Here is a 27950-nt window from a genome sequence, read left to right on the forward strand (position 1 = left end):
AGAAGTGCAGGGAGATTCTGGAGGTACAAAAATAAACTGAAAGCAGCGCAGAGAAAAATACCAATGCTGCAGATACAACATTACTAGTTAATTTGTTTTAAAAATAATCAGAAACTCAAGCAGATTCTGGTGACATCATGTGAAACAGAAATGACAAATGTGATAATGATACAGCTAAATATGATCAATTGTAAATTTTCAAAATGTATTCAGTTTTACAAGAAAATTAAGAAATTAGAGATTCTCACCACACATCAAACATTAAAACAACAAAGATGACAGAGTAGCTCCACTAAGACAGCTGATCTCTCAGCAACAATGATGGAGACAAAAGGAACTGGGACTAAAATAGACATTTTAACCAACTGGACCTCAGATCACTGCTGACTATTTCAGTTTAATGAACTCAGCAGAGGAGGCATCAGAACAGGAAAGGGAGAAGTAAAGACCAACTCCAACATGTAGCGGCTGAGTGAATCTGGTCTGGACTCTGTGGAGGAGAGTCATGGTTTTAGAGACGCTGTAGAAAGACAGAATACCTGCTGTGTGGTCCAGGTACACTCCTATTCTGGAGGAGACTGGACCTGATACTGGGGTTTCAATGTTGTTGTGATAAAATGTGTAACTGTCTGTGTAACCATATAAAGACCAAGATTTGTCATTGAATCCAAAAGCTTCTGTTCTGTTGATGTTCTGGTATGAAACGGCTACATAAACTCCACTCCCAGCTCGCTCAACCTCCCAGTAACAACGTCCAATCAGACTCTCTCTGCTCAGGACCTGAAAAACACCAGAGAATCTGTCTGGATGATCTGGATAATTTTGTTGCTGGTTCATTAATGTTACTTTTCTGTTCTGCTCAGATAATAACAGATTCATGTTTGCCGTATTTGGATCCAGAGTGATTTCTTGTGAATATTGTAAGAATGTGTCTCTGGTCTGTGGTTCTGACAGAAGAACATCCACTTCAGCAATTGCAACTGAGATGTTTGTCCATGTGTCTCTCAGGACGTCCTGTAGTTTGTCTCTGAGCTCTGTCACAGCTGCTGTCACGTCCTCAAAGTGTCTCAGAGGACGGATGTTGATGCTGGATGAGTGTGTCGACTCCCTGAGTGCTGGCAGTGAGGGGTAGTTGAGGAGAAACTGGTTGTGATCCTCTGTGTGTGAGAGCTGCTCCAGCTCAGCGTCTTTCCTCTTCAGCTCAGTGATCTCCTGCTCCAGCTTCTCCTGAACATCTTTGGCTCGACTCACTTCAGTTTCCTGCTGGGATCTGATCTGCTGCTTCACCTCAGAGCTTCTTTCCTGGAGGAGACGGATCAGCTCAGTGAAGATCTTCTCACTGTCCTCCACTGCTTTATCAGCAGAGACATTGATGGCCTCCACCTCCTGTTGAAGCAGCTTCACATCTTTCTCTTGGTCCTGGATTCTCTGATGGATTTGTTGTCGACTCTCCTGGAGCTTCTTCTGCTTCTCAGCTCTTTCTGCTGCAGCTGGGACTGTTTCATGGCCTTTATGTTCATCCATAGTGCAGAGATAACAGATACACTGCTGATCAGTACGACAGAAGATCTTCATCACTTCATCATGCTTAGAGCAGATGTTGTCTTGGAGAGTCTTGGAGGGATCCACCAGCTTGTGTTTCTTCAATCCAGGAACATCATAATGAGGTTGGAGGTGATTTTCACAGTAAGAAACAAAACAAACCAGACAGGACTTGACAGCTTTCATCTTCCTCCCAGTGCAGACATCACAGGCCACATCTTCAGGTCCAGCATAGCAGTGATCAGCTGCAGCAGCTTGGAGTCCAGTCTTCTTCAGATCCTCCACTAAAGCAGCTAACATGATGCTTTTCTCAAGTCCAGGCCTCGGTTTGAACTCTTTCCTGCACTGAGGGCAGCTGTATTTTCCCCTCTGATCTTCTCCATCCCAGTGATCTTTAATACAGTTCATACAGTAGCTGTGTCCACAGGGAATAGTCACCGGATCTTTCAGTAGATCCAAACAGATGGAACAGGAGAAGTTATTTTGGTCTAGTTGAACTATTTTCTGCTCCATTTCAGCTCTCATTAATAATGATTCTGTGAATTTCTCTTCTCTAGAACAACAGCTCTGATCTAAATATCATATGTTGCTGCACATGAGGCTTGAAAACTGTTCATTTTAGCAGTAAAAATCTAGATCGGATGTGGAAACAACAAAGATGTGTGTTTACAGGATGCAGCGTAGGAGTTATTAGACCTCGGGTTCCAGGAAAAGCTGTGAGGAGTGTCTTCCACTGTGCTTGTTTGTTTCCCCAAGTTTCTATGTGGAGAATCACTGAGGGTTGCAACAGAAATCAGAAAAAGGATTACTTCTGTAATGTATAGAGCAGTGAAGAGATTTAACTTTTACCCGTTTATGGTTATTTTGGGAATTTTGACTGCTGCTGAAAATAATGCTACGTCTTTAATTTCATCCACATGCATAAAAAATAAGGGTTGGACTTGATGAGTTAAGACTGAGTATGAGCTTTAGCCAATAAAATGTAACATAATTAAATATTTCATGCTCACCTCATTGACAGCAGTCGTTGGTTTTCTAGCTGAGTTTTCTTCCAGCTTGGTGAACTTTGTGTTGACTCTCCTCCTCCTTTGTATCCGTCCACAACAGGTGTCTGGGCTCCTTTCCAAGTTGTTATGGCAAACATATCAAAGTTCAGAGTCCTTTTCTGGTGGTCAAGATCTGATCCAGCATAGACTTTGGAATTTGCTTCAGTAAATTTATTAAAGGTGATTGATTGAAAAGAGATGGAGCACTCTTGAAATTGCTAAGATATAATCAAAACCAAAGATTCCGGGGGAAAAAAAAAGTTGCACTGAGTGAGAACCTCAAATAATAAACTTCATCGGCCACATTTTTGTTTGCTTTCAAAGAGAAAACTGCTTAAACCACATAAACAAACTCTCAATCCACCAGAACATCTGCAGAGAAAAGAGTTCAGGTTGCACCTCCAGAAAGTTTTCAAACCGTCCCTCCTGAGGATTGGCAGGAGAAAGTCTGGACTGGAGCTCCTCTCTCATCCAGAAATGTTTTTCAAGCCCTTCATTTCTATAAGATCTGCTCTGACTGGGATATTAAAAAGCCTGATCCATCTAGAATCCTTCAGTTGCAGCATTCAGTTAGATTTAATTTTATTATTATATTTTGTGCCACTGAATTGAGCTGTACTGACCCTTGCTAAATCCTACTAATTTAAGAAGCATATCATCTTACAGGCCTTTAGAGGTGACTTTCATTTCTATCAAGTTTTTCAACAGCAGTAAAACAGTTTTAGTTCATGGTTTGCACATTTATGGGAAACATTGACAGGTTCTCTCAGCCCAAAGTTATTTATGTAACATTCCTGGGACTCTATAGGAGTCACTAAAACGTCCGTGGATCAAAATGAAGAGCCAGTGGTAACAGGAAGAAGCAGTTGTTTTTAATGGGTGCTGCCTTTGAAACTTGGCAGACTGCGAGTCCACTCAGTTTGACTCATTCACAGAAAGTGGGGAGGTGGGACACTCAGTTCAGATTCCAGAATTTACCCAAAACGCCAGCTGTTTTAAATTAGCTCTACTAATTAACGATGAGAAACCATCTCTGCAGAGCTGCAGCTGATTGTCACCTTGCTACTCAGCACGTAATGCAGAGGAACCCCAACCAAACACTGAGTACATAGGCTGATCAACACATGGAGACACATGTCTGAATTAAAGATTCTGGCTAGATCTTGATGGAGACCCTGGACGCAGTTGGACAGCAGGTATTTGGCGCCCTCTGGTGGCCAACTTTGAGATTTCTCCACACTATGATCCTTTTGTCTGAGTCCTCACACAGATATAAAACCCTGTAGATTCAGAGTCTGTTGTGTCTTTTTGGATCATCCTGGGCTCCTGCCCTCAGGAGGTAGAAAACAAATCTCAACCTGAAGCAACAAAAACTCTGATTACTCATTTTGTTCTCATCTGAGAACCACGACTGATTCTGGTATTTGGAAATGTTTCAAAATTACCTTTAAAGAATAACTTTAATTACTGACACATGATAATAAAATGTAATAAATCACTAAATTACAGACGTGTCATTATATATTCAAACAGTGAATTAATGTGCAAAAACAAACACAGAACTACAATCTGAGTCACAAAACAACTTTATTGACACAGTTTGACCCATAATCTGATATTTGTCCAATGAAATAATGACTTATTGATAGTTTACATCAGCTCATCTTTACATGGATTTGAACAATATATGGTCTGACAAATCAATCAATCAATCAATCAATCAATCAATCAATCAATCAATCAATCAATCAATCAATCAATCAATCAATCAATCAATCAATCAATCAATCAATCAATCAATCAATCAGTACAGTCAGTTGATTTAGCAAATTTTGTCATTAATTTATGAACATTTTCTTAAAACACTTTCTATACATTATGTTCAATAAACAGATATTATTATTTTAGGTGAAGCAGTGATAGCCTCCATGGCTGAACAGAAACAGGAAGGGGCAGCACCCACACAAACTCCAACATCAACAAAACAACAAACAAAATGACAAATTTCTCAGCAGTGAAGAAATGAAAACAATGATGGAGACAAAAGAAACTGAAACCAGCTGGACCTCATGTCACACTGACTGCTGAGGTTTAATCAGCTCAGCAGAGGATCCATTATAAACACAGATCCCAGCATGTAGCGGCTGAGTGAATCTGGTCTGGACTCTGTGGAGGAGAGTCATGGTACCAGAGACGCTGTAGAAACACAGAATACCTGCTCTGTGGTCCAGGTACACTCCTATTCTGGAGGAAACTGGACCTGGTACTGGGGTTTCAATGTCATCAAGAAAAAACGTGTTACCGTCTTTGGTGCAATATAAAGACCAAGACTTGTCATTGAATCCAAACCCTTCTGATCTTCTGATGTTCTGGTATGAAACTGCTACTCCAACTCCTCTCCCAGTCCACTCCACCTCCCAGTAACAACGTCCAGTCAGACTCTCTCTGCTCAGGACCTGCTTATAATCAGTGAATCTGTCTGGATTATCTGAATAAAACTGCTGTTGCATCATTCTTATTACTTTTCGGTTCCCCTCAGATAGAAACAGATTCCTGTTTGCTGTGTTTGGATCCAGAGTGATCTCTTTTGAATGATGTAAGAATCCATCTCTGGTCTTTGGTTCTGCCAGTAGAACATCCACCCCAGTGACCTTCAGTGAGATGTTTGTCCATGTGTCTCTCAGGACGTCCAGCACAATTTCTTTCAGCTCTGTCACAGCTGCTGTCACGTCCTCAAAGTGTCTCAGAGGACGGGTGTTGATGCTGGATGAGTGTGTCGACTCCCTGAGTGCTGGCAGTGAGGGGTAGTTGAGGAGAAACTGGGTGTGATCCTCTGTGTGTGAGAGCTGCTCCAGCTCAGCGTCTTTCCTCTTCAGCTCAGTGATCTCCTGCTCCAGCTTCTCCTGAACATCTTTGACTCGACTCACTTCAGTTTCCTGCTGGGATCTGATCTGCTGCTTCACCTCAGAGCTTCTTTTCTGGAGGAGACGGATCAGCTCAGTGAAGATCTTCTCACTGTCCTCCACTGCTTTATCAGCAGAGACATTGATGGCCTCCACCTCCTGTTGAAGCAGCTTCACATCTTTCTCTTGGTCCTGGATTCTCTGATGGATTTGTTGTCGACTCTCCTGGAGCTTCTTCTGCTTCTCAGCTCTTTCTGCTGCAGCTGGGACTGTTTCATGGCCTTTATGTTCCTCCATACGACAGTAGATCTTCATTCTGTCATCTTTACTAGCGCAGTGGTCAGCTTGGAGTCCAGTCTTTTTCAGATCCTCCACTAAAGCAGCTAACATGATGCTTTTCTCCAGAGCAGGCCTCGGTATGAACTCTTTCCTGCACTGAGGGCAGCTGTGGATTTTCCTCTGATCTTTTCCATCCCAGTAGCGTTTAATACAGTCCATGCAGTAGCTGTGTCCACAGGGAATAGTCACCGGATCCTTCAGTAGATCCAAACAGATCGAACAAGAGAAGTTACTTTGGTTTAACTGAAGTCCCCTGTGCTCCATTTTAGCTCCCAGTAACAACGACTGTATGACTTTCAAGTGCTGAGGAGGAGGGAACAGAGACGTGTTGACAGGATACAGCATAGGAGAAACGTCACACCTCAGTTCCCAGGAAGGGCTGTGAGGTTTATCTTAGACGTGTCTCAGCCTGCTTGTTTTTCCAGGATGTGGAGAATTACTGAGCGTTACAACAGAAATCAGATAATGATTCAGTTACTTAACCGAAAAAAGAGAACAGGTTTAACTTTTTAGTTGTTTTTGGTTGTTTTAGATGCTTGATTTCATTCACAGACAAAAACTAACTTTGACTTACTGTATGTGTGATTTAGCCAATAAAATATCAGCTAATTAAATAACTGATGCTTGTGCTAAACTACGGTAACCATTGATGCTAAAAATAGATCCCTCTGTCCATTTGAGTCGTCGTCTTGTAACTGGAAGGTTGTAGGTTTGATTTCAGCTTCTTCCTGTCACATGTTGATGTGCCCCTGGTAAGGCACTGAACCCCACTCTCCCTACTGATCGGTGTATAAATGTGTTTGGGGGTGAATGTGACTCTAGTTTAAAGCGCTTTGAGTGGCCAAAATTATTGGAAAAGCCCCATATATGTTCAGTCTATTTACCATTCTGTGGTCAGCCTTAGCAAACCACTGGTGCTCATAAATAAATAGCATTGTTATTTAAGGTAGTTACAGTAGATATCAGACTTAAAATACATTACTACATCCCAAACTAGCTTATATATGTCCTTTTACACCACGATATTGGTATTCCAAAATGGTGATACCAATATTGTCAGTAGATAAAGAATCAGTTTCACTTAAGATCATTGATTTCTAATTCATGAAATTATCTAATGAAACGTTACTTTCTCAGAATAATGATTCGTCTTCATTTATGCTTTGCGTTGTGAACTGGCTGTTTGGAGCCAAATGTTCATGAACTTGTTCTTTCCAAAACATCTACATCTGTTTGACCATAGATGGAGGTAAAAACTGCGATTTAACGTTACGTTTCTTCACTAAGACAGACCAGTAGATCCCTGCTAATGTTGCTCCAATCCACATATTGATCTCCTGCTCTGTTTTTTCATCATCTGTGAAAAAGAACCCAAGAAACTTAAACTGGGACTGGACCTCATTCCTGCTGTGCTGTTGAAGTCTAGAGTTATCTAATAATATTTGACATAATTACTTATTACTTTAACCAAAATAGTAACTCAGATCAAAATTTCTAAATTGCCGCACCGCTTGGTTAGTTCAGTCTGTTATTATTTCTAAATACCTGCCTGATGAGGCCTTGGTTTTAAAATAATAGAAGAAGACACAAGTTCAGCACTGGTGTTACCTGAACAGCAAAGTGCTACAAGAGTTTATTAACAAAACAAATTAAACTTAAACACTTAAAATGATCACCCTAAGCTATTATTACAGCCCAGACAGTATATCAAATGGAACTGCGGAGAACAGAACAGCCTTTCAGTTAGTGACTTTAATGTTGCAGTCATTAGCTTCGGCGGCTAACTGCTTGCAGTTTGTTGCCGTAAACAGACTGGGATCGTTTGTTTCCTGTCAAAACAGCTGCAGCCAGAATCTCCTCCTCATCCCAGACCATCAGCATATTTCTGGTATAATTAAAAATGAGGCGGCTCAGCAGTGGTAAAGCTGTTTCTCAGCTCTGAAATGGGTATGTGCCGCTCGGTGGGGCGGCAGTCTGCGCTCTGGGGGAACCTGTAACTACGAGGCTCCTTCACAGGAACATTCAGCTTATTGCTTGTTTCATATTCGTCGACTCTATGATGCTATAATGATGTAAAGCTCTTGGAACTGCCTTGTCAAAAAGTACAATAGAAATAAAATTGACTCAGACCAAATGAGACGACGTGTTTTCAGAGCTTTGCCTGAGGTTTTGTGCTAATTGTGCAAAGTGTTATGACAGACTGGGCCTTGTTTTCTTATTCAGTTACTAATCCTCTGTAACTTGTTGGCTGATGTCTGGATGCCTTCAGTTCTTCCACAGAATGCTCTTTCCTCATGATGTCATCTCATTGTGGCGTTTTCCGGACAGCATGATTCAGCCGCCACCGAATATCACCAGCTGCAGAAGAGCTATTGTGTCTGTTTTCATCTGGGGAATGCTTTTCACCATGAAGGTTTGTGTTTCTGACTCTCCATGTTTATCAGCCACATGCCGGATACTTATGTCACAGGCTGAGCTGAAATCAGGGAAAAGTATCTTGGGATGGGTTTGCTTATCCAGAATGTTTCACTTGTAAGATGATATTATTTGTGGCATATTCAAATGTTAGAGGTCTTCAGAATGTCAGTAAATAAATTTAAATTTAGGCCTTTTCTGGCATATTTACTGACATTCTGAAGGCCTGTGAATGTTATTAGGACAAATGCCTGATCATAATATGGTGGAACCTCTTGTTTGGGTTTAGATGATAAGTTTAGAGGTAAGGTTTGAATTTGTTTTTCATAAAACAAATTCAAACTGTAATATAATGGTCAGGGTTAGAATACGGGTAAGGTTTAGGCTGTAGAAATGAATGGAAGTCAATGGAAAATCCCCACAAAGATAGCCACGCAAACGTGTGTGTGTGTGTGTGTGTGTGTGTGTGTGTGTGTGTGTGTGTGTGTGCGTGTGTGTGTGTGTGTGTGTGTGCGCGCGTGCGCGCGTGCGTGCGTGCGTGTGTGTGTGTGTGTGTGTGTGTGTGTGGTAACAAAATGCAGCCAAGTCTAATCCTGGATGGCTAAATTTAATTTGGTGAAAAGGAAAGTGAAGGGAATGGAGATGATGTATAACTGCAGCAGGTTCACTAGGTGGCAGCAAAAGCTGCTGTAATCTGACATTTAAATACAATTTGCTTCAAACAAAGCAGCTAAAGTCAATATTAAAACAAATCGGTGGATTTCAAACAAAACTTACAAATGAGGAGAACAATAAATCAGTACCATGTTTATGATGTTATTAATAATCCTACCTTTACGGTTTGTTTATGGTTCCTGTAAGGGAGATTCTGAAGGTATAAAAAAATACACAGAGAAAGTAAAACTACTGATGATGTAAGTGTTTAATCGTTCCTTTGTTTTGAAAAGTGATCTAGAAATTCAGGGGGATTCTGGATACATAATGTGAAACTGACATTATAAATGTGATAACATTTATTACCTCAATACTATTAAAATGTCTGGATGCTAAAATTTACTCAGTTTAACGAGAGAATCAATTATTCAGATTTCTCAACAGCCTTAGAGTGAAAGTTGATCAAAGATTACAGAATAAGTTCTAACAGCTCATTAAATCCTAATAATACTCAGACAATGACTTTATTTATTAAAATGACTTGGTATGAAGATTTCACCATACAGGGTGTTTTGGGAATTTACAGCCAATTGTTTTGTTATTTCTGGTTATAACTTATAACGACGCTGATTGGGTTTTAATTTTCTATTTTTGTTTTTATAGAAACTACTAAGATTTTCCCCTTTGACTGGATTCCCCCTTTGGGTTTTATTTCAGAACCAGAAAGTAAAAGAAGACGCAACTTGAACATGATCAGGCTGTTGACTCAGGTGATTCCCGGCAGCTATCTGATCCGTTGGGATCCGTTTCGACCTGCCGACAGTGGAAGGGTTCAAAGTTCACCAGGAATTTAAAACTACAGTGAAGTTTCCAGATAAAACATTTAGATTCCGTGGATTTCAAAGGAAAAAGAAGCAAAGGTGATTCAGGTCAACGTTGCATTGCAAAAGTATTCACACCCCTTTGTCACGTTATAAACATAAACCAACAGAAAAGGTTCTTGTTTGTTTACCTCAGTCTCAGTTTGGATGGCCTAGTTAAAGTCCAGAACTAAATCCAAGAGGAACCTTCAGAAAGCCATGAAATCTTTCATGGACAACAATGTTTGGATCACAGGAAGGAAACATGTTTATGCTCCGATCAGAGGTCAGAGGTCAGCTCCATTTAAAGTCATTGAACAGAGGGTCCAATTCAGAGCAGCAGCAGACAGAAGAAAAATATATTTAAAGAAACCTGAGATGTGGTACTTCAGAGTTCACTTTATTGTAAAAATATTCAGCAGTAAAAAAAAACAAATATTCAAATCAGAAACATTTATGGCTTTATGTTTAATTTATTAACTTGATAAGGTTTATTTTCAGCAAATACTGAGAATAATTTAATATCTAAGTGCTTCAAGTAGTAAAATAATCTATAGATTTAAAAAAAAAAACAAAAATCCCCACAGCATTTCTTTAAAAATGTCTCTTATCCAGGAAAGATGTGAAAATAAATTACAGTCCATCATGTAACCACAGCAGGTCAACAAGGAAAACAACTCAGACTTTTATCTTTTCACATTGAGGTTATTTGTTTTAGTGTTTAGTGCAGACATCAAAATACATGACAAAATAAGTGCAAATAAAGTGTTACTGCATTAATGAAAAATTGTTCTACATCACACATACATTTAAAATATTTCCTAACATTTCACAGCCTGATCTGCTCTGCAGGTCTCCTTTAACAAACGTTTAAGGTTCATCTTTAAAATATGCAACATGTGCTTAAACAGCAGGATCCAAAATAAATTAAACACAAACTGATGATACCAGATCATATATGGTGACATTAAACAGAAATAAAGCAAAATAAATTAAAAACAGTCTTAGAAAATGAGCTTCAGTTCACAGTACAAAGACGAGCTTCTCTTCTGGTGTGAAATCACATTTTTTTACTTCCTGGAGAAAAGTCCCTGTGATGGACAGGTGACCTGTCCAGGGTGACCCCGTCTCTCGCCCACTGACAGCTGGAGCTGGGCATCAGCACCACTACTGACTCCAATGGGTGTAAGAAAAAAGATGGATGGAGAAAATCCAGATAATTTTCTCATGTTTATCTGAAAGTCTGCGGGATTCCTGTAGAGTCTGTGAGCTGCTTAATGAAGAACCTTCAGGAGAACAACAGAAAAAGTCCAGAGTCAAACAAAGAGCATCATTAGAGCATCACCTGCTTCCTCTACCATCATATGACCTCATCATGTGACCACTGATGAGACTCACCAGGTTTCATCGATACGCCTCAGACTGATCGACTCAACCTGCTTCGTCTCCATGGTTTCCGTGATGCTGCGGTTGATCAGGAACCACAAGGCGAGTTTGGCTGGAGTTTTTCTCCACATCATCACAGCTCTGCTCTGGAGCAAAGCATCCAAACTGAGAGGCAGAGGCCCGACTTAGGAGGTTCTGGTGAAATCTGTAACAGATTTATTAGTTTTTATTAATCATCTGATGGTGATTATAAGAAAGAAGCGCTGATTTATTTTAATTATTTCTGACTTACTTTGTGATTGTGGAGCATTTTGTTAAGCTGAAGATGACTAAGATGAAAAGTAAACTCAGAGAAATGATGAAGAGAATGATGGGGATTAAAAGAAACATCTTGGACCGATGACCTGAAATAAAAGAGGAAAAATGTCAAAAAACCTCAAAACAAAGTAAAACTTATCAGAACCCAAAGAATCAGAGTTTGGACCTGCAGACTCACCGTTCCTGCTGGTTTCCTCCTGTGGCGTCGGAGTGATGAGGTTTCTGTGAGAAACCGTCTCTGTTGTTGTCGTTGAAATGAAGTTTGGATCTGAAACAGCAACAATAACAGGACTGATGAGAAAAAGTCCAACAGATCCGGATCAGAACCTGCAGTTTGGACCCGTTCCTCACCAACAACAAGCAGAAGTTCTGCTTCTATCCCGAGGCGTGGGATGAAGCATCGGAACCTGCCCTGGTCCTGCAGGCTGACGTTCCTGATGGTCAGAGACACGTCTCCTCGCCTCAGGCCGTCCTGGGACAGAGACGTCCTCTGGATGTACGTGTCCATCATCATGTCTCGGTCCGTCTTCCTGAAGCGGTACACGAACACGTACTCCACACGCTTCTGAGGGCCGGTCGGCCTCAGGTCCGGTCGGGACCACTCCACCGTCTTCCCCACGGCGTCCCACTCAGGTTCCACCCGACACGGGAGGATGACGTCATCTCCAGGAGCAGCTACGATTGGCTGAGAGGAACCAATCAGATGGAGGCCACCTGGAAGCACAGGGAAGATTTTATTAGGTTTCATAAATATGATCATGAAACTAAAGTAAAACCCTGAAACTTCTCAGTGTTTTGGGTGACAAACTTCCCCAGAGGGGAAAACCCCACAGACAGAAACCCAATCCAGCTGTGGAGGGTTGGGTTTCCACCAGGTTTCCTCCGGGAAGTTTGTAGCATAAGCAGCTGTTTGGGAAATCTGCCAGAATGTCACATTTATCATTTTACTCAAACGAAAGCAAACAAGCGGAAAAAGAAAATATTACTGTGATCGCCATCGGGGATGTCAGGAATCGTTAAGCTCCATTTGCTCTCACCTGAATCAACAACTGATGATTGTTAGAGAATTTTCGGTATTATCATTTTGTTATTACTTTAGTTCACATTCAGTCTATAGCTGTTTAAAGTGTTCTCTTCCTTATGTGTGTATGAACTGACCTGGAGGTCAGGACTGTCTGTTTCATCTTCATGTGAAACAGTTAACTCTGTGTTTCTCAGACCCTAAATTTTTATTGACCAGAATACCTCCTAACTGCCTGTGTGCAGTCGTATTTTGTCTCTTGTTTATCCTCCCTCTTTGTTAACAGCTTGACCGAGATTTGAACTGGGCTCAGACCGTAGATCAGATATCACACCTGGAACTGGGTTGCTGCTAGTTGTTTAGATTAGAAGTTTTACGACCTCTGTTGTTTTTCCTGACTGCCCCCTTGGCTGTTTTACTTTGACAATAAAAGAAGGAGCTCACGTGAAAGCAGATCAGAACTCTCTGTCAGCAGCTCGGAGGAGATTGTTGATGGAGATTTCTCCTTTTGCAAAAGCTTGACCATAAAATTCATATACGTTGTCTGTGGTTCTTTTATGTAGGTTCAAGAAAAATACCCATCAATGATTTTAACTATTTTATCATTCAAATCAGGAGGTTGATATTAACTTTGTTCTCCATTAGCCTCCCCTCTAGAGCTTCGCTTTAAATTTGGATACGTTTCCTGAGCCAAAATTCCAAGTTTTCTACACATTTTATCAATTTAGAAAGTGATTTGACATTTAAATTTATGTAAAATCTGGATTTTTTTTCTCCCACCAACTCACTCCAAACGTTTCCATGTTCAGTGTGACATCAGCACACCCAGAACTGTTATATGGCCTTTTTCTTCTTATTACAAGAATGAAGAAATAATTAAAAAACACTTTATTGATCCCAAGGGAAAACTAAATGTTGTAAATAATTAATTCAAATTCTTGAAGGAGTTTCTGAAGATTGTGATGGATCCTGGAAGGAAAGATCTCTTGTTGCGGTCTATATTACAGTAAATCTGAAGAAGCCATAATGTTAAAAAAAAGTACAGTTGTCATAATACGAGAATAAAGTCACATGACAATAAAGTCGAAATAATAAAATGAAGTCTTAATATTACCAAAATAAAATGGTAATATTTTATTAGAACTCCAACAAGACTTCTCACAATTTTAAGACGTTCTGGCAAAAATTGCATTTTAATTCTACCAATATTAAATCTATATTCTCATAATTAGAGAATAATTCTTGTAACCAGACTAACACATTGTGGTGCAACTCATGAGGGATGATTGGAATAAAAGCCACTTGCTGAAAAATATTTTCTGTCATTTTCAATTTCTTTAAATAAAAGAGAGAGAAAAGAGAGAGAGCAAGAAAAAAACTAAATGATATTGAATCTGGAATGATTTTTTTTTATTTAAGACATGATGTCATGCTCCCTTTTCATCATGACTAAGCATCATATCCATCCATTATTGCTGATTAATGTCACATTTCGGTCATGTGAGTTAATGAGTTATTATTGTGGGCATTTGCTGACTCACCGTGTGACGAATATCAAGAGTAAACATTTAATGGGAAGCATCACTTACAAATAAAATAATAATTATTATCGGACAACCGGTGGATACGTTTTAATATCAATGTACAGCTTATTATTATTATTATTTATTCTTTTTAATCTCTTTAACAAAGTTTATGAATTTAGATTCAGATTTGAAGACTATTTTAGTCAACCAATGTGAAACAATTTGAATTGTCCCAGAAAGTAGCAGTGCATGACCCTGTACGTTTGTTTTATGTCTAATAATAAAATTACAAACAGCAGAATGAGGTCAGAGGAAAACAAAGACACAAATAAGTTACTTAAGAATAAAACAGAAACGGCCAAAACGTCTAAAAGCAGCGGAGTCATTCATCGTTCAAGAGACAATGAATGAGTTCACCAGCTGTCTCATTCATACTTTGAATGAAAACACTTCCTGGTTGCTTAGTAACAGTTTAACGTAAGTTGAGGAGAAAAGCAGCAGCGCTTACCTTTAACAGGCGTCCAGAACAAAACCAAGAAGAAGATAAAGGTCCAAAATCCCGAACGGCTGAAGAAAATCTCACAGAGACCAGCTGCTTCTGACATTACAACAGAAATGTTGTCACCGCCTCTTCTGTACGGTACGTGTCCTGAACTGCGACGGGACCATGTGTGGGTTATATTTTAGTTTAGAGGTGGAGCTAAACTCCGTCCTCTAAACGCCCTCCGTCTCTTACGTAAGACGTCTCTTACGTCTTGGAAAAATGTAGGGATGACGCACCTTGGAGACTAAATATTATTGAATCCACTTAAAAAGAAATAATCGCTTCCAGAATAAATTAATCTGTGTGCAAAAGCACTTTTGTTGGGTTTCTCTGTTTTATTCTGTTTTTCAGACAAGATTCATCACAAAGTGCGTCAGACCTCTCACACAGAATTAATAAGGCAAACAATCCATCTGTCCTAATTTTATAATCACATCCTTCAACTAGGCCCTCTGCTCAAAGATTTATTATTTTCACGTGAATAATTAGCAATACCAGGAATCCTGATTTCATTTCATTCACATAAATATTTGAAACCTTATAACAAATTGAATTCATATCTGCTTAAACAACCAGGTAAAATGAAAAATGAAAGTCAATAATATTTATTAAAACATCTTATCAGTCAATTTGAATGTCACATTAAACACTAACAATTGATTTGTGGAGGCAAGATAAATACTGGTTTACTAGAATAGAGCTGAAATAAGTATATTTAAATTAGTAAAGTTCAGCTTTCCCAATTAAATGAACAGACTGCTTACCTGTCCTGTTCCCTGCCTCTTCTTAACTCTGGTACAGTATGGAGGCCTGGAAGGTTTTAGTTTTGACACACTAAACAATTCATTCATTGACAAATATGTTATTTTCTCTATTATGGGTAAGAACATGGATAAAGAGGCCATCTTTCATCCAACTTCTTCTGTTTCTTGGAAAGTTTCACCTTCACAAAGTAAGAAGGACAGATATAACAATGAACCCTTTAATCCGCTATAAGCTGATGTAACGCAGCTGGACTGGAGAACAAGGAAGCCATGAAGACAAAATATTATCACAACACAAATATGAAGGCTGGACCACCATTGGCTGGCCAAGCTGCCAATCACAGCCTCGCTATTCCGGTCCTTCCTGATGTAGCAACACCAGACAGGAGGACTAAACGGAGTTTTCATTGGCTTCAGGTTGTTGAAGCTGCTTAATGAAGCTTTTCTGCTGTACAGCTGACTGTAAGTATACAACATTTAAGAGTTTAATATTTTTTAGCAGGTTATTACTAATAGCAAAGTTCAATTGTGTCCAGTTAATTTATTATGTTGCATGTTTACATAACAAATATGGAAAGAAGATAACGTTAGGTTTATGAAGATGAGAATTTTTTTTATCTTAGGTAACTTCCTTATCTGTGGCTTTTGTTTGAAAGCGTGAAGAAAAGGTAAGATCAGTTGTTTCTAGAATATTGTTCGGGGCTCCCAGACAGATTCAGGAGGAAAGTTTTATCAACTTAAAGTTTGATAATTTTAATTAACAGACCTGAGCTGTTTTTATTTGTTTATTGTGACTTTAAGAATGTAAAGTTTTACTCTGCTTCTCGTGAAGGCGATTTAAATGTCACTTAAAGAGCAAAAACCAGATCATGTCAGACAGAATCATGGTGAATGTTGATGTTTTAGTGGCTAATCCAGACATAAACAGGGAAAACAAATATGGAGGCCGAGAGCGACGGAGTGATACTGAGAGATAAGAGTGATAATGTTTATCTGATGTTTCCGGGGAAACCAAGCAACACCCTGTAAAACACACACCAACACCACATGGTATCTCCCAGCCAGTGACGTCAGGGGATTCCCTGGAGTTTCTAAGGAAGTGAAAGCGCCTACGTGTTTTCGCCATGTTTGTCTAATAAGTCACCTGCAGACGTATGAAGAACAGTTTCTCTCCAATATATGAGAATTTATGAGCAAACCCTTTAACCAGGCAAACAAAAACTAAGCTACTGAAAAGTAGGGAGGAGAATAATATAAACTAACAAACCATGAAAAATAAAAGAATAAAAACATAGAAACCAAGGTTTGTTTTGAGAGTTGGTATTGAGGCCATGCTAGTGTTAAGAGAGGAAAAATTCTTGAACTTTAAAAACCTTTTGACTCGTTAAATCCTCTCTTATGCCCGGGTTCAGAAAAATGCTGTGGGCAAAGACTGAGATCATGCAGAGATAACAGCGTCACAATAATCAGCATTTATTCAAGACAGATGGAAACTATCACCAGACAAACACATCACAAAACATCAGAAACCTCAGAGCACAAACACATGAATTTACCTGAGAGAGAAAAAGACAAAAGATGGAAACGACAAACAAAAAAGCAAAGACGTCTTTGGAGAAATTGCAAGCGCAAAATCTAATGTGTTACTTCTGTGTAGAAAGTTTTATCCTCTTAAAACCACAATTTAGGCCATTTGAGTCAAGACATGCTCAGTTTTAAAACTAGCTTATTTTAAATTTATTTTCTTAACACTAGTTTTAAAGCTAGGAAAGAACAAGCTCACATTACTCAGCCATCACTTTGAAACCACTGATTGAAAACAAAGTTTGTCACAACTTTAAAGTAAAACCTAAAACAAATTTAGCAGAATTTAGGCCCGGTGGCCTAATTCAGTCACACACTCTGGTATCTGGTTTAAGCATCTGGTTGGACTGGCGCACGTGTCAGACACAGAGCTGTGGTTTCAACGCTGCGCCCCTCAAGACAGCAGAAGGAAAACCACTTGATGATCAGTCAGCCCCTCGCCTCCTCCAGAGCCTTTAACTCAGATTGTATCTGCAGGAGCTCAGGCAGCTGGTTTCAGACCGTTAGCCTTATGGATGGATGCAGCCACCGGATCCACAAACAGCAGAGCAAATGTTACCATGGAGACAGAGTTTCTTCAGAGATTCACTCTTTTACTCATCCAGGTCAAGATGTTCACCTGCCGCTGCTGCTAAACGCAGCCTGTGGAAAGCAGCAGGAAAACAGGAGCTGGTTTCAGCTATGATGTCAGTGATTCCAGCTGTAACAATGAGAAAACAGATTAATACCATTAATATTAAAGTTAACAGATCATTGCTGTTTTATTCAGTCTGTGTTTCATCCCATGGCTCGGCCCAATGTTAGCAAACATGAGAATAACTTTGTATTTTTGCTTGTTGCTAACCAGTTAGCATTGCAGGACAAACCAAAACTCCAGCAAGTTTATCAACACTCTTGAACTTTTTAGTTTTTCTTTTCTTCACTTTTTTATATTAACTTAAATATTTACTGCTTGAGGTCAATTAGAATTATGAAAACTATTGATGTTGGCAAAATGACAATAACTATGCAGATAATCTTTAATTTTTTTTTATTTCTGTGTCAAAACATTTCACCTGTTTGCACTTTAAAGTCTTTACCCTTTTATAATATTACCTCTATCCAGATCTCTTGTAAAAGTTATTAAAGGTCGAAGGTCAATCCTGGGCCTGTTCTGTATTAATGGTAAGCTTTTATCCTGATGAGCTACAGATCTATTTACACTCAAACATCGGATCTAAACCTTTACGCTGTTCACTGATCTGATTTGACATAAAACTTGGTTGATTTATATTTCTTGGCTTAAAATTAGGAAAAAAAGTATTTTATTTGGATGATCCAAAATGTACCATTTCTTCTGCTTTGGTATTTCATTTCTTGTCTTAATATTTTCATGTGTCTTGATGTTTTTCACCCTTCTGCTCCAGTTAATGTGGTTTTATAAATAATTTAATGCTTTCCTCAAATCCTCAGCAGAGTTAAAAGCTGTAGGTAAATTTCCATTTGTATTTAATTACAGCAGTGAATTAACTTTCATATTACATCATCATTTATTGTCTGGAACAGAGTCAGCTTGATGTTCTGCTGGTTAATAGTCGGGTCCAGTCAGAGTTCAGCAGACCGCTGTGCAGTACGTCTGGATCCGCCCTCGATGTGTTAAGGCTTTGAGAAATCAAAGCTAAATTCTGCGTAGAAATTAATAAATTAAAATGTTTTCTAATTGATTTTAAAATGTTTAAAATCATGAAATTGAAGATCAGAGGTAAAATTTCACATCATATTTAACCTGTAAAGCAGTTTTAGTTGAAATGTTTGGGTCAGCGCCGCCTCCAGAGGAAGTTTGTTCACCTCAAGCTGAAATCACATTTAGCTGTAAATTGCATCAGAGGTTACAGTGACCTTCACTCTCTCCTGCAGACGCTGGTGGACCAAAACATTTGACCTTTTCTGAACTTCTCTGGGTTTCTCTCTTCTTTTTTCACAGCTCTTGCACAAACAACATGTTCTCAGGTTCGAACCTGGAGACGATCGCGGTAGCAGGAAGCTGTGGCGTCTTTGACACAATCATCAGAGGTGTGATGATGAAACCCCCCGATGGCGAGGCGCCTCAGTGCAGCGGCTCAGGATGGAGGTAGCAGCTCTCTGCGCTGTCGTTGGTGAGTAAAAAACCTTTTTAATGTAGTTTAAAGTCTCTTATTTCTGATTCATCTTCTGGTTCATTGATTCTAAAACTCACTTTTTAGATTTAGATTTTAGTTTTTAACCAGAAGTAATTCCAGAAAACGTCTCTCTGATGTTACGATCTGATTTATTTGGTGCAACTGAAACAAAATGAAACTAAAATGGGGAATATCTTCAGCTAAATGATAACTTTATTCATGGGAAACATGAAGATCAGAGAGTTTCCTGCTTTGGTTTTTCTCTTTGATCGTTTGTGTTGCATCGGGTCAAATAGTCGACTGTCATGAATGTGAATCACCGTTCTATCTGAAAAATGATTCATCGTTTAAAAAGTCAGCAGAGAAAATAAAACGGCAGGATTTTGTTGTTTTTCTGTTTCTGAATCGATCAGAAACATTTTGAAAACTTTTCTCCTCTTTGCAGCTTGTCTGAGGCTCTTTCCCAGCAGATCCCAGTTCTTCCAGTATGAATCTGTTTCTCTGTGGTGTGAAGGAAACTCGTCTGAGTGGAGAGTCAGGAGAAATACATCAAAACAAATAAGTGGACTTTGTCCCTCATATTCAAATAACACACATGAAACTGAATGCATCTTAAGTGAGCTGTATGAAGTCGACTCTGGAGTTTACTGGTGTGAATCTGCAGCAGGCGAACGCAGCGATTCAGTCAACATCAGCGTAACAGGTGGGTTAAAACCAGCAGAGGCTGATCTGGTTTAACTGTTCGCTCAAACTGGTTCAGGCTGACCTGGTTGTGGTCTGGCAGAGAGAAAAGTCCTCTAAACATGATGCAGATACATTCACACAAAAAGCTTCAGTTTGAGGTTTGGTTTCTCAAACGTCTCTCAGTCTCAGATTACAGCCACATTTATCTCATGATAAAAACTCAGTAGAGTTCAGATCTGATTTGATGCTTTCAGACGAGTTCAGTTGATTCTCATGTAATCAGGGCAACACTGACAGCTGAAATATCTGAAAAGTGTTTACAGAGAGTAAAATCCTGAAGCTGTAAAGCAGAAACTTAGATATAATTGTGGAAATTAGTATTCTGGAAAAATTATCTTAATAAAACCCGGCACTTTAGAAAAAAACAAGTTTTCTATTCGAATGTTTTTGCGCCATGTTGATCCAGTTTTTCGGCCGTATCGACATTCGTACATTTCGTAAAGCTGCGACGGAAAAACAACCAGACGTTCCTATTGGTGGGAAAGACGAAGAAGAAAACAGGAAGTGGTACGGTTATGATGGCGTGGTTTTGTTAATGATTTATCGTGTGAACAAACTTATGCAGGTGTGATTTTACTTGCGTTTTTTATTTAATGGAAATATTCTAGCTGCAATATTAAGCATTTCTCTTTTTTTAACCTTACTTGAATATCTACAGTTTTGTGCACATTTCTAACTGAAGTGCATCTCATGAAGTTGCTGCTGAACTGCAGATCTCCTTCAGTGACAAACAGCTGCATCCAAGGTGCACAAAGCAGCGTTATCAAAGATCCTTCCTTCCAAAATTAAAACGCATTTACATACATACATGCTGTTATTTGGGCAGTTTTATTGCCACTAAATGTAAAAAGCCTGTTTTCAATGCGTTTTATACATTTTGCAAAAGAATATTCTACTCACTCGCACATCCCTTTGAATCGACAGAATTTGCTATTTTTAATAACTGCACAGACTGTTCTTAGTGTTACATTATATTTATATTTGGGTGAATCTACAGTATTCTATTCTATTCTATTCTGTAGAGGTTTTTTGACACAGCTCAGTCTGTGTTATGTTTCTTTCTGTATGCAGGAGATAAAAATGCTCATGATTTTTTTCTGACTCATTTAAAACTCGTTTTCTTCCACATTTTATTTGTCAGTTGAACCATTGATCCTGGACAGTCCTGCACACTCAGTTAGTGAAGGAGAAAGCCTGACTCTTCACTGCAGAGTGAAGCCACGGTTGTCCTCCAATCTGACTGGTTTCTATAGAAACGGGGTTCTGGTCGGGAACAGCTCTACGGGAACCTTCACCATCCGAAGCGTTTCTAAATCTGATGAAGGATTTTATAAATGTAACACCTCTGGAGTGGGAGAATCAGCAGAAACCTGGCTGGATGTAACAGGTGAGAAATGTTTTATTTATATGATGCCTGCAGTTTTATGGAATGACAGTAGTGCCAAAAAACAATCTCAGTTTTATTATTATGTGCTAAATTACAGTCTCTAGGGAACGTACATTTTTAATTTTTTATTCTTTTTCTAAAATTTGTTGATTAATTCTAATGAATAAATTGCTTTAATATAATTTTTAGTAGATTTAATTAGGCTGCTCTGAGTCCAGTTGACATGAATTTAATTTTGAGTAAATTAAATTCTATGCAAATTTTTAAAGATTTAAAGATCCTTGAAATGACTTATAATTAGCATTTAGAAGCTGAATTACCAGATTATTAATCCCCAGCGGCATCATTAAATATGATTAAAGAGAAATAAATTAGATTTTTTCATCGATAAAAGTAAAAAGGATGTGTTCTCTTCTGGTGTTCAGAGCGGTGGGTTTTATCTGCCGCCCTCGTTTGTGTTGAGATGCTCGTATTGTTTGTATGTAGGCCAGCTAACCTGCTATCTTTGTGTTTTACAGGGCGCAGGCCTCAAACGCCTACGGCTCCGCTCGCCCTCATACTACTTCCTGTTGTGGCCGGCATTTTGTTGCTGATTGCGCTGATGTTGCTCTGCCGCTGGAGAAACCGCAAAGGTCAGTGTGTTTTCAAGTAAACACTCAGAAATTTCACATCCTGCTGCATCTCTGTGTTCAGGTGTCAGAAAGGAGGGAGGGGAATAAACGGAGGAGTTTACGTGAAACGAGAATCTCTGTGACCTGCAGCCAGGATTATTCAGACTGATTTAGCTTTAAAGGAACCATTTAACTTGAAGTTAACGTTTCGTAGCGGTCCGACCAGAATCCTGGTCAAAATTCTTGACCTGGCAGAGATGTGACTCATTCTGGGTTTATCTGTTAACCCTGCAGTGGTTTTGAGTGTTTAAACTGAGGTTTCTAATGTGGACACAGAAAACAAATGGAAAAAATCCTCCTTTTTAACTCCGATTTTTCTTTTGGTTCATGAAAGCATCATTGCTCTATGCAGCACTGCAGAAGGTTTGAGGCTGGAGATTTTAAAACTTAAATTTAGTGTTAATGTGTTAATTCACTAAATCAAAAACTGACATAAAGATTTCATCCTCAAAGTCTGACGACATTAATTTACACATTTTCTTCATGTTCATGGAACTAAATGTAACTATAAAAGGTCTAAATCTTAAACACTAAAAGACAAACAGAATCGTCACATTTCAAATTGTTCTCTTCATTTTATTATTTAGATTTAGTTTTAGTCTCTTTTAGTTCCCACCACGCAGCATTTACTGTGCATAAAACTAAAATGAGAAAATCATTAATCATCAAATTGTTTAATGCCTGCACCGAATGATTTATTTTAGAAACGTTATTTCCTCACTGAGTAGATAAAAACATGAGGAGTTAGATCTCATTCTACGTTAAATTTAATTACAGATTAATGAACAGAGTTCATGTTCCAGCCTGTTTCTCATGTTTTTGTCTTAGTTCAGGTTTTTCTTCTTACTGTTTTTTTCTCAGTCTGTGCCGTGAGAACAGCAGCTCCATCTGTTTATGGCACAATAAATAAATGTCAAAAATGTCACGTCTTTTATTACGTAGGTGAAAGAATGAAGGGAGTTAAATGTCAAACATGGAATGTGATCATCTTTGACACAGAAGTCATCGTTTTACTGCGTGGGTTTTAGTGTTTTTACACTAATAGCTTTGCTGATGACATCAAAGGTTATTATTAGCTGGTACTCCACCTCACAGTTATGTCAAACATGTAAAACTAAATATTTCAGTATTCTTACGTATCCTATTAAGAATCTTTCTTGATTCCATTAGTCGTCACTGTCTGATGCATTTCTATAAAAGGAATTTTATCTCAGTGCTAAAGGTGAACTCTGAGTTCACACCTAAAAGCAATTAGAGATGATTAGACCAATTAAGGCCTTAAATGTCATGATGTCACTGGTGTCCTCGTTGACGTGGATGTAAGAGTTTGAATAGCTGGAATACCTGAGAACCCATGCATGACCAGGGAGAACCTTCTAGACGTGAGGCAACAATGCTGATGTCATGCTTCATTTTTGACCCTCAGCTTGAATCACGTCATCTTAAATACTTCACGTTTTCAGGCACAGCTGAAAATGTGTTGTTTTTTCTACACTGCAAAAACACAAACTCTTATCAAGTATTTTGTCTGTTTCTGTTGAAAATATCTTAAAACAGTTAAAATTAGACAAAACTAACACACAAGTAAATTTTCACCAAGATATCAGGGCTTTTTCTTAACACAAAAAATTATTAATATTGATAAAAAGTTTCACTTGAAATATGGGAAAAATGTCTTTTTATACAAAAATCTGCCAGAACTTTATAAAAAAAAAACTTTATAAAAAGTCAATATTAAGGAATTATTGACTTAAAACAAACATTAAATGTACTGAGCTGGCCAGGAGTTATGCTGTGTGAATGAATAAATTGAATAAATTGAACTTTTTAAATCAATATTAAGGAATTATTTACTTACAGAAAGCTCAGATATCTTGTTGATAATTTAGACATGAGTTAGTTTTGTCTTATTTCAGATTTACTAACATATTCACACCAGAAACCAGACAGAAATACTTGATTAGTATTTTTGTGTTTTTGCTGTGTCAGCATTTTGTCAGCTGAGACTGACTCAAACACTGACTCACTAAAAACCTTCAAGGTTTCTCTGTGAAAGGTTGAGTGACATCATACATCATCTACTGTGAAAAAAATATCAGATTTGTCTATCAAAGCAAAACCAAGTAACAAACTATTTTAAACTTTATTTTCTGCACTTTTTAGCTTTCAACACAGAAATAACAACTTAGTTTAAGAGACAAATGTCACTGACAACGAAATAAAATCATGTGACTGAAGCAGATCCGGGGTCAGTGACTTTATCACAGTTTTTATTTGTTTGAATCAAGTTTTAATTATGTTTCCACTTGGATACCAAAGATGCCTCTATGAGACACAAGAAAACATTCAGATGAACTTTAACCTATAATTTGATGACAGCATAACAGCTTTGTAGGATAAATGTTGAACTTTGACCCCTGTCCAGCTGTCACCATGACTGTTTGGTTTGTGCAGGTGGAGTGAAGCGTTCTGTGTCCTACACCGAAGTCACCATCTCACAGGACAGGAAACCTCAGAGATTCACTGGTGAGAGTCGTCAGTCGCTCTGAGTTCATCTGAGTTCATGAAGAGATCTGTGGAAACCCACTGATGTAAACAAACATTCCCTGAATGCATCACAGCCTTTAGAGCAGGTCATGTCTGGAAACCCACTGATGTAAACAAACAGTCCCTGAATGCATCACAGCCTTCAGAGCAGGTCACGTCTGGAAACCCACTGATGTAAACAAACAGTCCCTGAATGCATCACAGCCTTTAGAGCAGGTCATTCCTGACATGGTTCAGAAGATATTTGGACCAAAGTTCATTCATTCCATTGCGTAATAAACACGCAGACAGCGTGGCTTTGTTGGCTTTGTTGACATTTAAAACATGAAGAACAGGTCTATGCTGAGAATAGAGGCGTGTCCATCACCATGGTAACAGTTACAACAAATAAAGCAGGTCAAATATTGCAACTGATTATTCTCCTTTTCTTAAGATTTGAAATAAAACTTTAGAGAAATGTATGGATTAGAAGTGATTAACCTGAGTGTAAGCCTGATCATGTGATTTAGATGGACTGTTAGATAAAGTTTGGACCCAGTGGATGTTATTGTTTACATCCAGAAACTTTGTGCAGGTGCACAATGCTGGAGGGCAACAAGACGTTTCCTCCCCATCTGTAGCCGCGCTGCAGCGGTCCTTTATCTAACAGCTCCGTTAGCTGAAGGAAACCTGGAGATGTTATTAATTTACTGCAGTGCGCCACAGCAAAGGGAAAACTAATGCAGAAAAACCATTAAAGAATAACGCGCAGACTTGTTGCCATAGCAACTGGCAACAACAGCACCTTATGCTTCAAGATTTAACAACAACAAACACTCAGACATTTCCCACAGAAAGAACAGAACATTCAGGAAGACTGACCAAACTCTGCACTTCCTCAGGAGATTAAAATATGTTATTAATAAAACGGCACATCTGCCCCGACTACAGAGCAGAAACCGCTGAAAGCCCGACGTCTAAAGACTTTATCGGTCGTCTTTAGCATCGTTTATGTAGATGAGACTCATTTACCACAGAGGCAGTTTCTGTTTGCTTCTTGTAAATCTTCTCTCTCTACTGTTCCCCAGACACAGGCTCTGTCTCGACCTTCTATTCAGGAGTGAATCCAGACAGTTGCTGATAACATGAGAACCAGCTTCATGGAGCGTCACGGCAGGCCGGGCTCTCCTGTCTCCAGAAACACAAAACATTCATAATAATGGGGTCTGTATATCTTTGAATGGTCATTAAGTGTTAAAACTTTGGACATTTTCACATGTTCCTTTGAAGCTTAGAAGTTCAGTCTAAATCTAAATCCTGGTGGATTTTTCTGGTACTTCAGCCCAACTTTTTGGCCTGTTTGTGATTTTATGCAATATATTAAAGCCTAACTGTCCTTTCAGATGTTTAAAATCTTTGTATTGCATAGATACTGGTGCTATGAGAATATTTCACTTTTTTACTGAATTGGTTTGCTGAGTTGCTTTATGTTTTAATCTATTGTGTTTTTTGAGTCTTAATTTCACCACAAATGTTTATTATTGTTTTTATGAGGGCTCTGCATCTTATTGGTTAGGTTGCGTTGGGTTGATTTTTACTTCAAAACCTTATTGAACCAACATACGTTTCCTTTTTAGACATTCTCACTTATGATAGTGGAATGAAATCTTCCTTTGACTCTCAAACACAGTTTTAGAGAAACAACCAGGTGGAGTTTCTTGTCTCAGTTTCTGTATTTTCTTGTTTAGATGTGATTGTAGCGTGGTTTGCTAGTTTGCCTGATCAGGTAAGTTTTGTCAAACAAACCCTTCAGTAGTGTTGGAGTTGTGTGTGATGAAGCCGTAGAGCAGGGGGCCGGATACACACCCTGGTGGAACTCCGCTGTTAATGACATCACCTCTGAAATACTGTTTAAAAATAAATTCTTTCACTTTTTATTCCTCTTTCTGGTAACATTTTTAACACTCACTATATATAACTGGCTCTCCTCCAAAGATGTGTTCAAAAGCCTTAAAACTAAGGGTTGCTATGGAAACATGGTATCCACCGATTGCTCTCTGTATTGCTGTTACTTTAACAGAGTAACCCTTTCTTACCAGCCTGTACGTTGAGATATTTAAATGTTTTTCTGTTCCTGTAGATGTGGGTGAGTTTAGATGTTTTCTTTTTTTTCGTACCTCGAGGCCAGTGGCGGTTCTGGCATGGCAGTTGCCCAGGGCGGCACTAGAACACCCGGGAGGTAATTGTTGCACAGTCACCAGATGCAATAACATGCTGATCTGTCCTTTGTGATTTATTAACCATGCTGGTTAACCACCAGGGCACAAGGCCATTTAGTGGCTTGTTGTCTTTCCCGTTTTGCACAGTGGCTAAATGAAGTGAACTTTTGCATTCATGAATTAAAACCCCTGCTGATCTAATCAACTTGTTTTTTTGTGATAAATTTATTTTTTTTATTGCCAGTGGTGACACTGAAGAAATTTTGTTAATTTTGTTTTCTAACCAATTTTAGGTGAGAGATTAAAAATATATTAATTTAAATATTTTTTGTCCATCTCTACCTGTGAAGCCAGTAACTGTGGAGGGTTTGAATCTATTTTTATCTAAACTGTTAAGCAAAGGGAAACTTCTGCCTGAGCCTGTTTATCTGCTGTCACACATTAATGACTAAAATATTCAAACAGAGACTCTGAATGGACTCTCAGGCTCTGAATCAGTTTCTGTTCAGATGTTTCAATGTATCAAGAAAACCAAACATTTCTCAGAAGTTTCAGGGTTGAAATTTATCTGAGTAAAAACAGATTGAAGATGAGAGATTTTGTTAAAACATATTTACTGGTGGAGAGTCTCTGACAGACATGATGAACCTGATTAGGGCTTCAGTAGAAAACGCAGAAACATCTCAAAGAAGACGAGCAGCTGCAGAACCTCAACCCACAACTGATTGTCTTCTGTTGAAACTCAGTTTTTGCCACATAATTTAAATACAGAATCGACGTCTGAGTGCAGATGTACCACAGGAGGCTCAGTTTCACCCACAGCATGCAGAGGAAAAGAGAAGCAGAAACAAAACAGTTTCAGAATAGTTTCTAAAATTTACTGAAACTCTGATGCACCATCTGTTATGGGAACAGAAGAAATACAATGAGAGAGAAGTTCTAACTCATTATTATTCAGTGGTCATTTACCAAACTATCTGTTACTGTGATGGTTGCTAACAGCATTAGAAGGAAAACGTCATGCAATCGTTAAATATATGCATTTTATTTATTCTTTAGGGGTTTGGAAGACGACATGTGTTATGACTCTGATTGCTTGCAAATTTCATTTGGATTTTTAAGTAACAAAAACACAAACACTAAACCAGCGACTTCATAGTTCTGATATTTCTCCATCAGGATCACAAGATGTATGTTTTATAATCAAACAGGCTGGAAACGAGATGGTTGTATTTATTAACTGTGTCATGGTTCTGTTTAGACTTCTGACCCACATGCGAGATGACTGTCAGGAGACGGAAGTAAAAGATTAACCGGAATAATGATACAGGAAACGGGAATGGTTTTCCTCCAAAATGACGGG

The 27950-nt window shown here is 38.7% G+C and overlaps 4 protein-coding genes across 4 annotated transcripts; 1 reads left to right on the forward strand and 3 right to left on the reverse strand.

The window, feature by feature from the left end:
• Positions 1 to 59: 59 nt before the first annotated feature.
• On the reverse strand, positions 60 to 2286 carry LOC148154322 (tripartite motif-containing protein 16-like). The gene has a single exon (XM_088016209.1). The coding sequence runs from the start codon at positions 2065 to 2067 to the stop codon at positions 388 to 390; it is 1680 nt and encodes a 559-aa protein (XP_087872335.1). The 5' UTR covers positions 2068 to 2286; the 3' UTR covers positions 60 to 387.
• Positions 2287 to 4158: 1872 nt separating this feature from the next.
• LOC106911121 (tripartite motif-containing protein 16-like) lies at positions 4159 to 6203 on the reverse strand. The gene has a single exon (XM_014977871.2). The coding sequence runs from the start codon at positions 6173 to 6175 to the stop codon at positions 4661 to 4663; it is 1515 nt and encodes a 504-aa protein (XP_014833357.2). The 5' UTR covers positions 6176 to 6203; the 3' UTR covers positions 4159 to 4660.
• A 3935-nt stretch (positions 6204 to 10138) lies between these two features.
• LOC106911122 (uncharacterized) lies at positions 10139 to 14775 on the reverse strand. Its single transcript, XM_088016223.1, has 6 exons — positions 14519 to 14775; positions 11815 to 12177; positions 11642 to 11731; positions 11438 to 11549; positions 11158 to 11350; positions 10139 to 11045 (listed from the first exon to the last, which is right to left on the reverse strand). Exons 1-5 carry the CDS (start codon positions 14613 to 14615, stop codon positions 11191 to 11193), a joined length of 822 nt encoding a protein of 273 aa, XP_087872349.1. The 5' UTR covers positions 14616 to 14775; the 3' UTR covers positions 10139 to 11045; positions 11158 to 11190.
• Positions 14776 to 15686: 911 nt separating this feature from the next.
• Positions 15687 to 26909, forward strand: LOC106912573 (high affinity immunoglobulin gamma Fc receptor I-like). Its single transcript, XM_088016227.1, has 7 exons — positions 15687 to 15780; positions 18866 to 19037; positions 19486 to 19743; positions 20926 to 21171; positions 21690 to 21803; positions 24297 to 24368; positions 25457 to 26909. Exons 2-7 carry the CDS (start codon positions 19007 to 19009, stop codon positions 25507 to 25509), a joined length of 774 nt encoding a protein of 257 aa, XP_087872353.1. The 5' UTR covers positions 15687 to 15780; positions 18866 to 19006; the 3' UTR covers positions 25510 to 26909.
• The last annotated feature ends 1041 nt before the right edge of the window (positions 26910 to 27950 follow it).

The sequence above is a fragment of the Poecilia mexicana genome, unplaced genomic scaffold (assembly GCF_051168715.1).
Source record: "Poecilia mexicana isolate PSO_F unplaced genomic scaffold, ASM5116871v1 scaffold_18, whole genome shotgun sequence".
Lineage (NCBI taxonomy): Eukaryota > Metazoa > Chordata > Actinopteri > Cyprinodontiformes > Poeciliidae > Poecilia > Poecilia mexicana.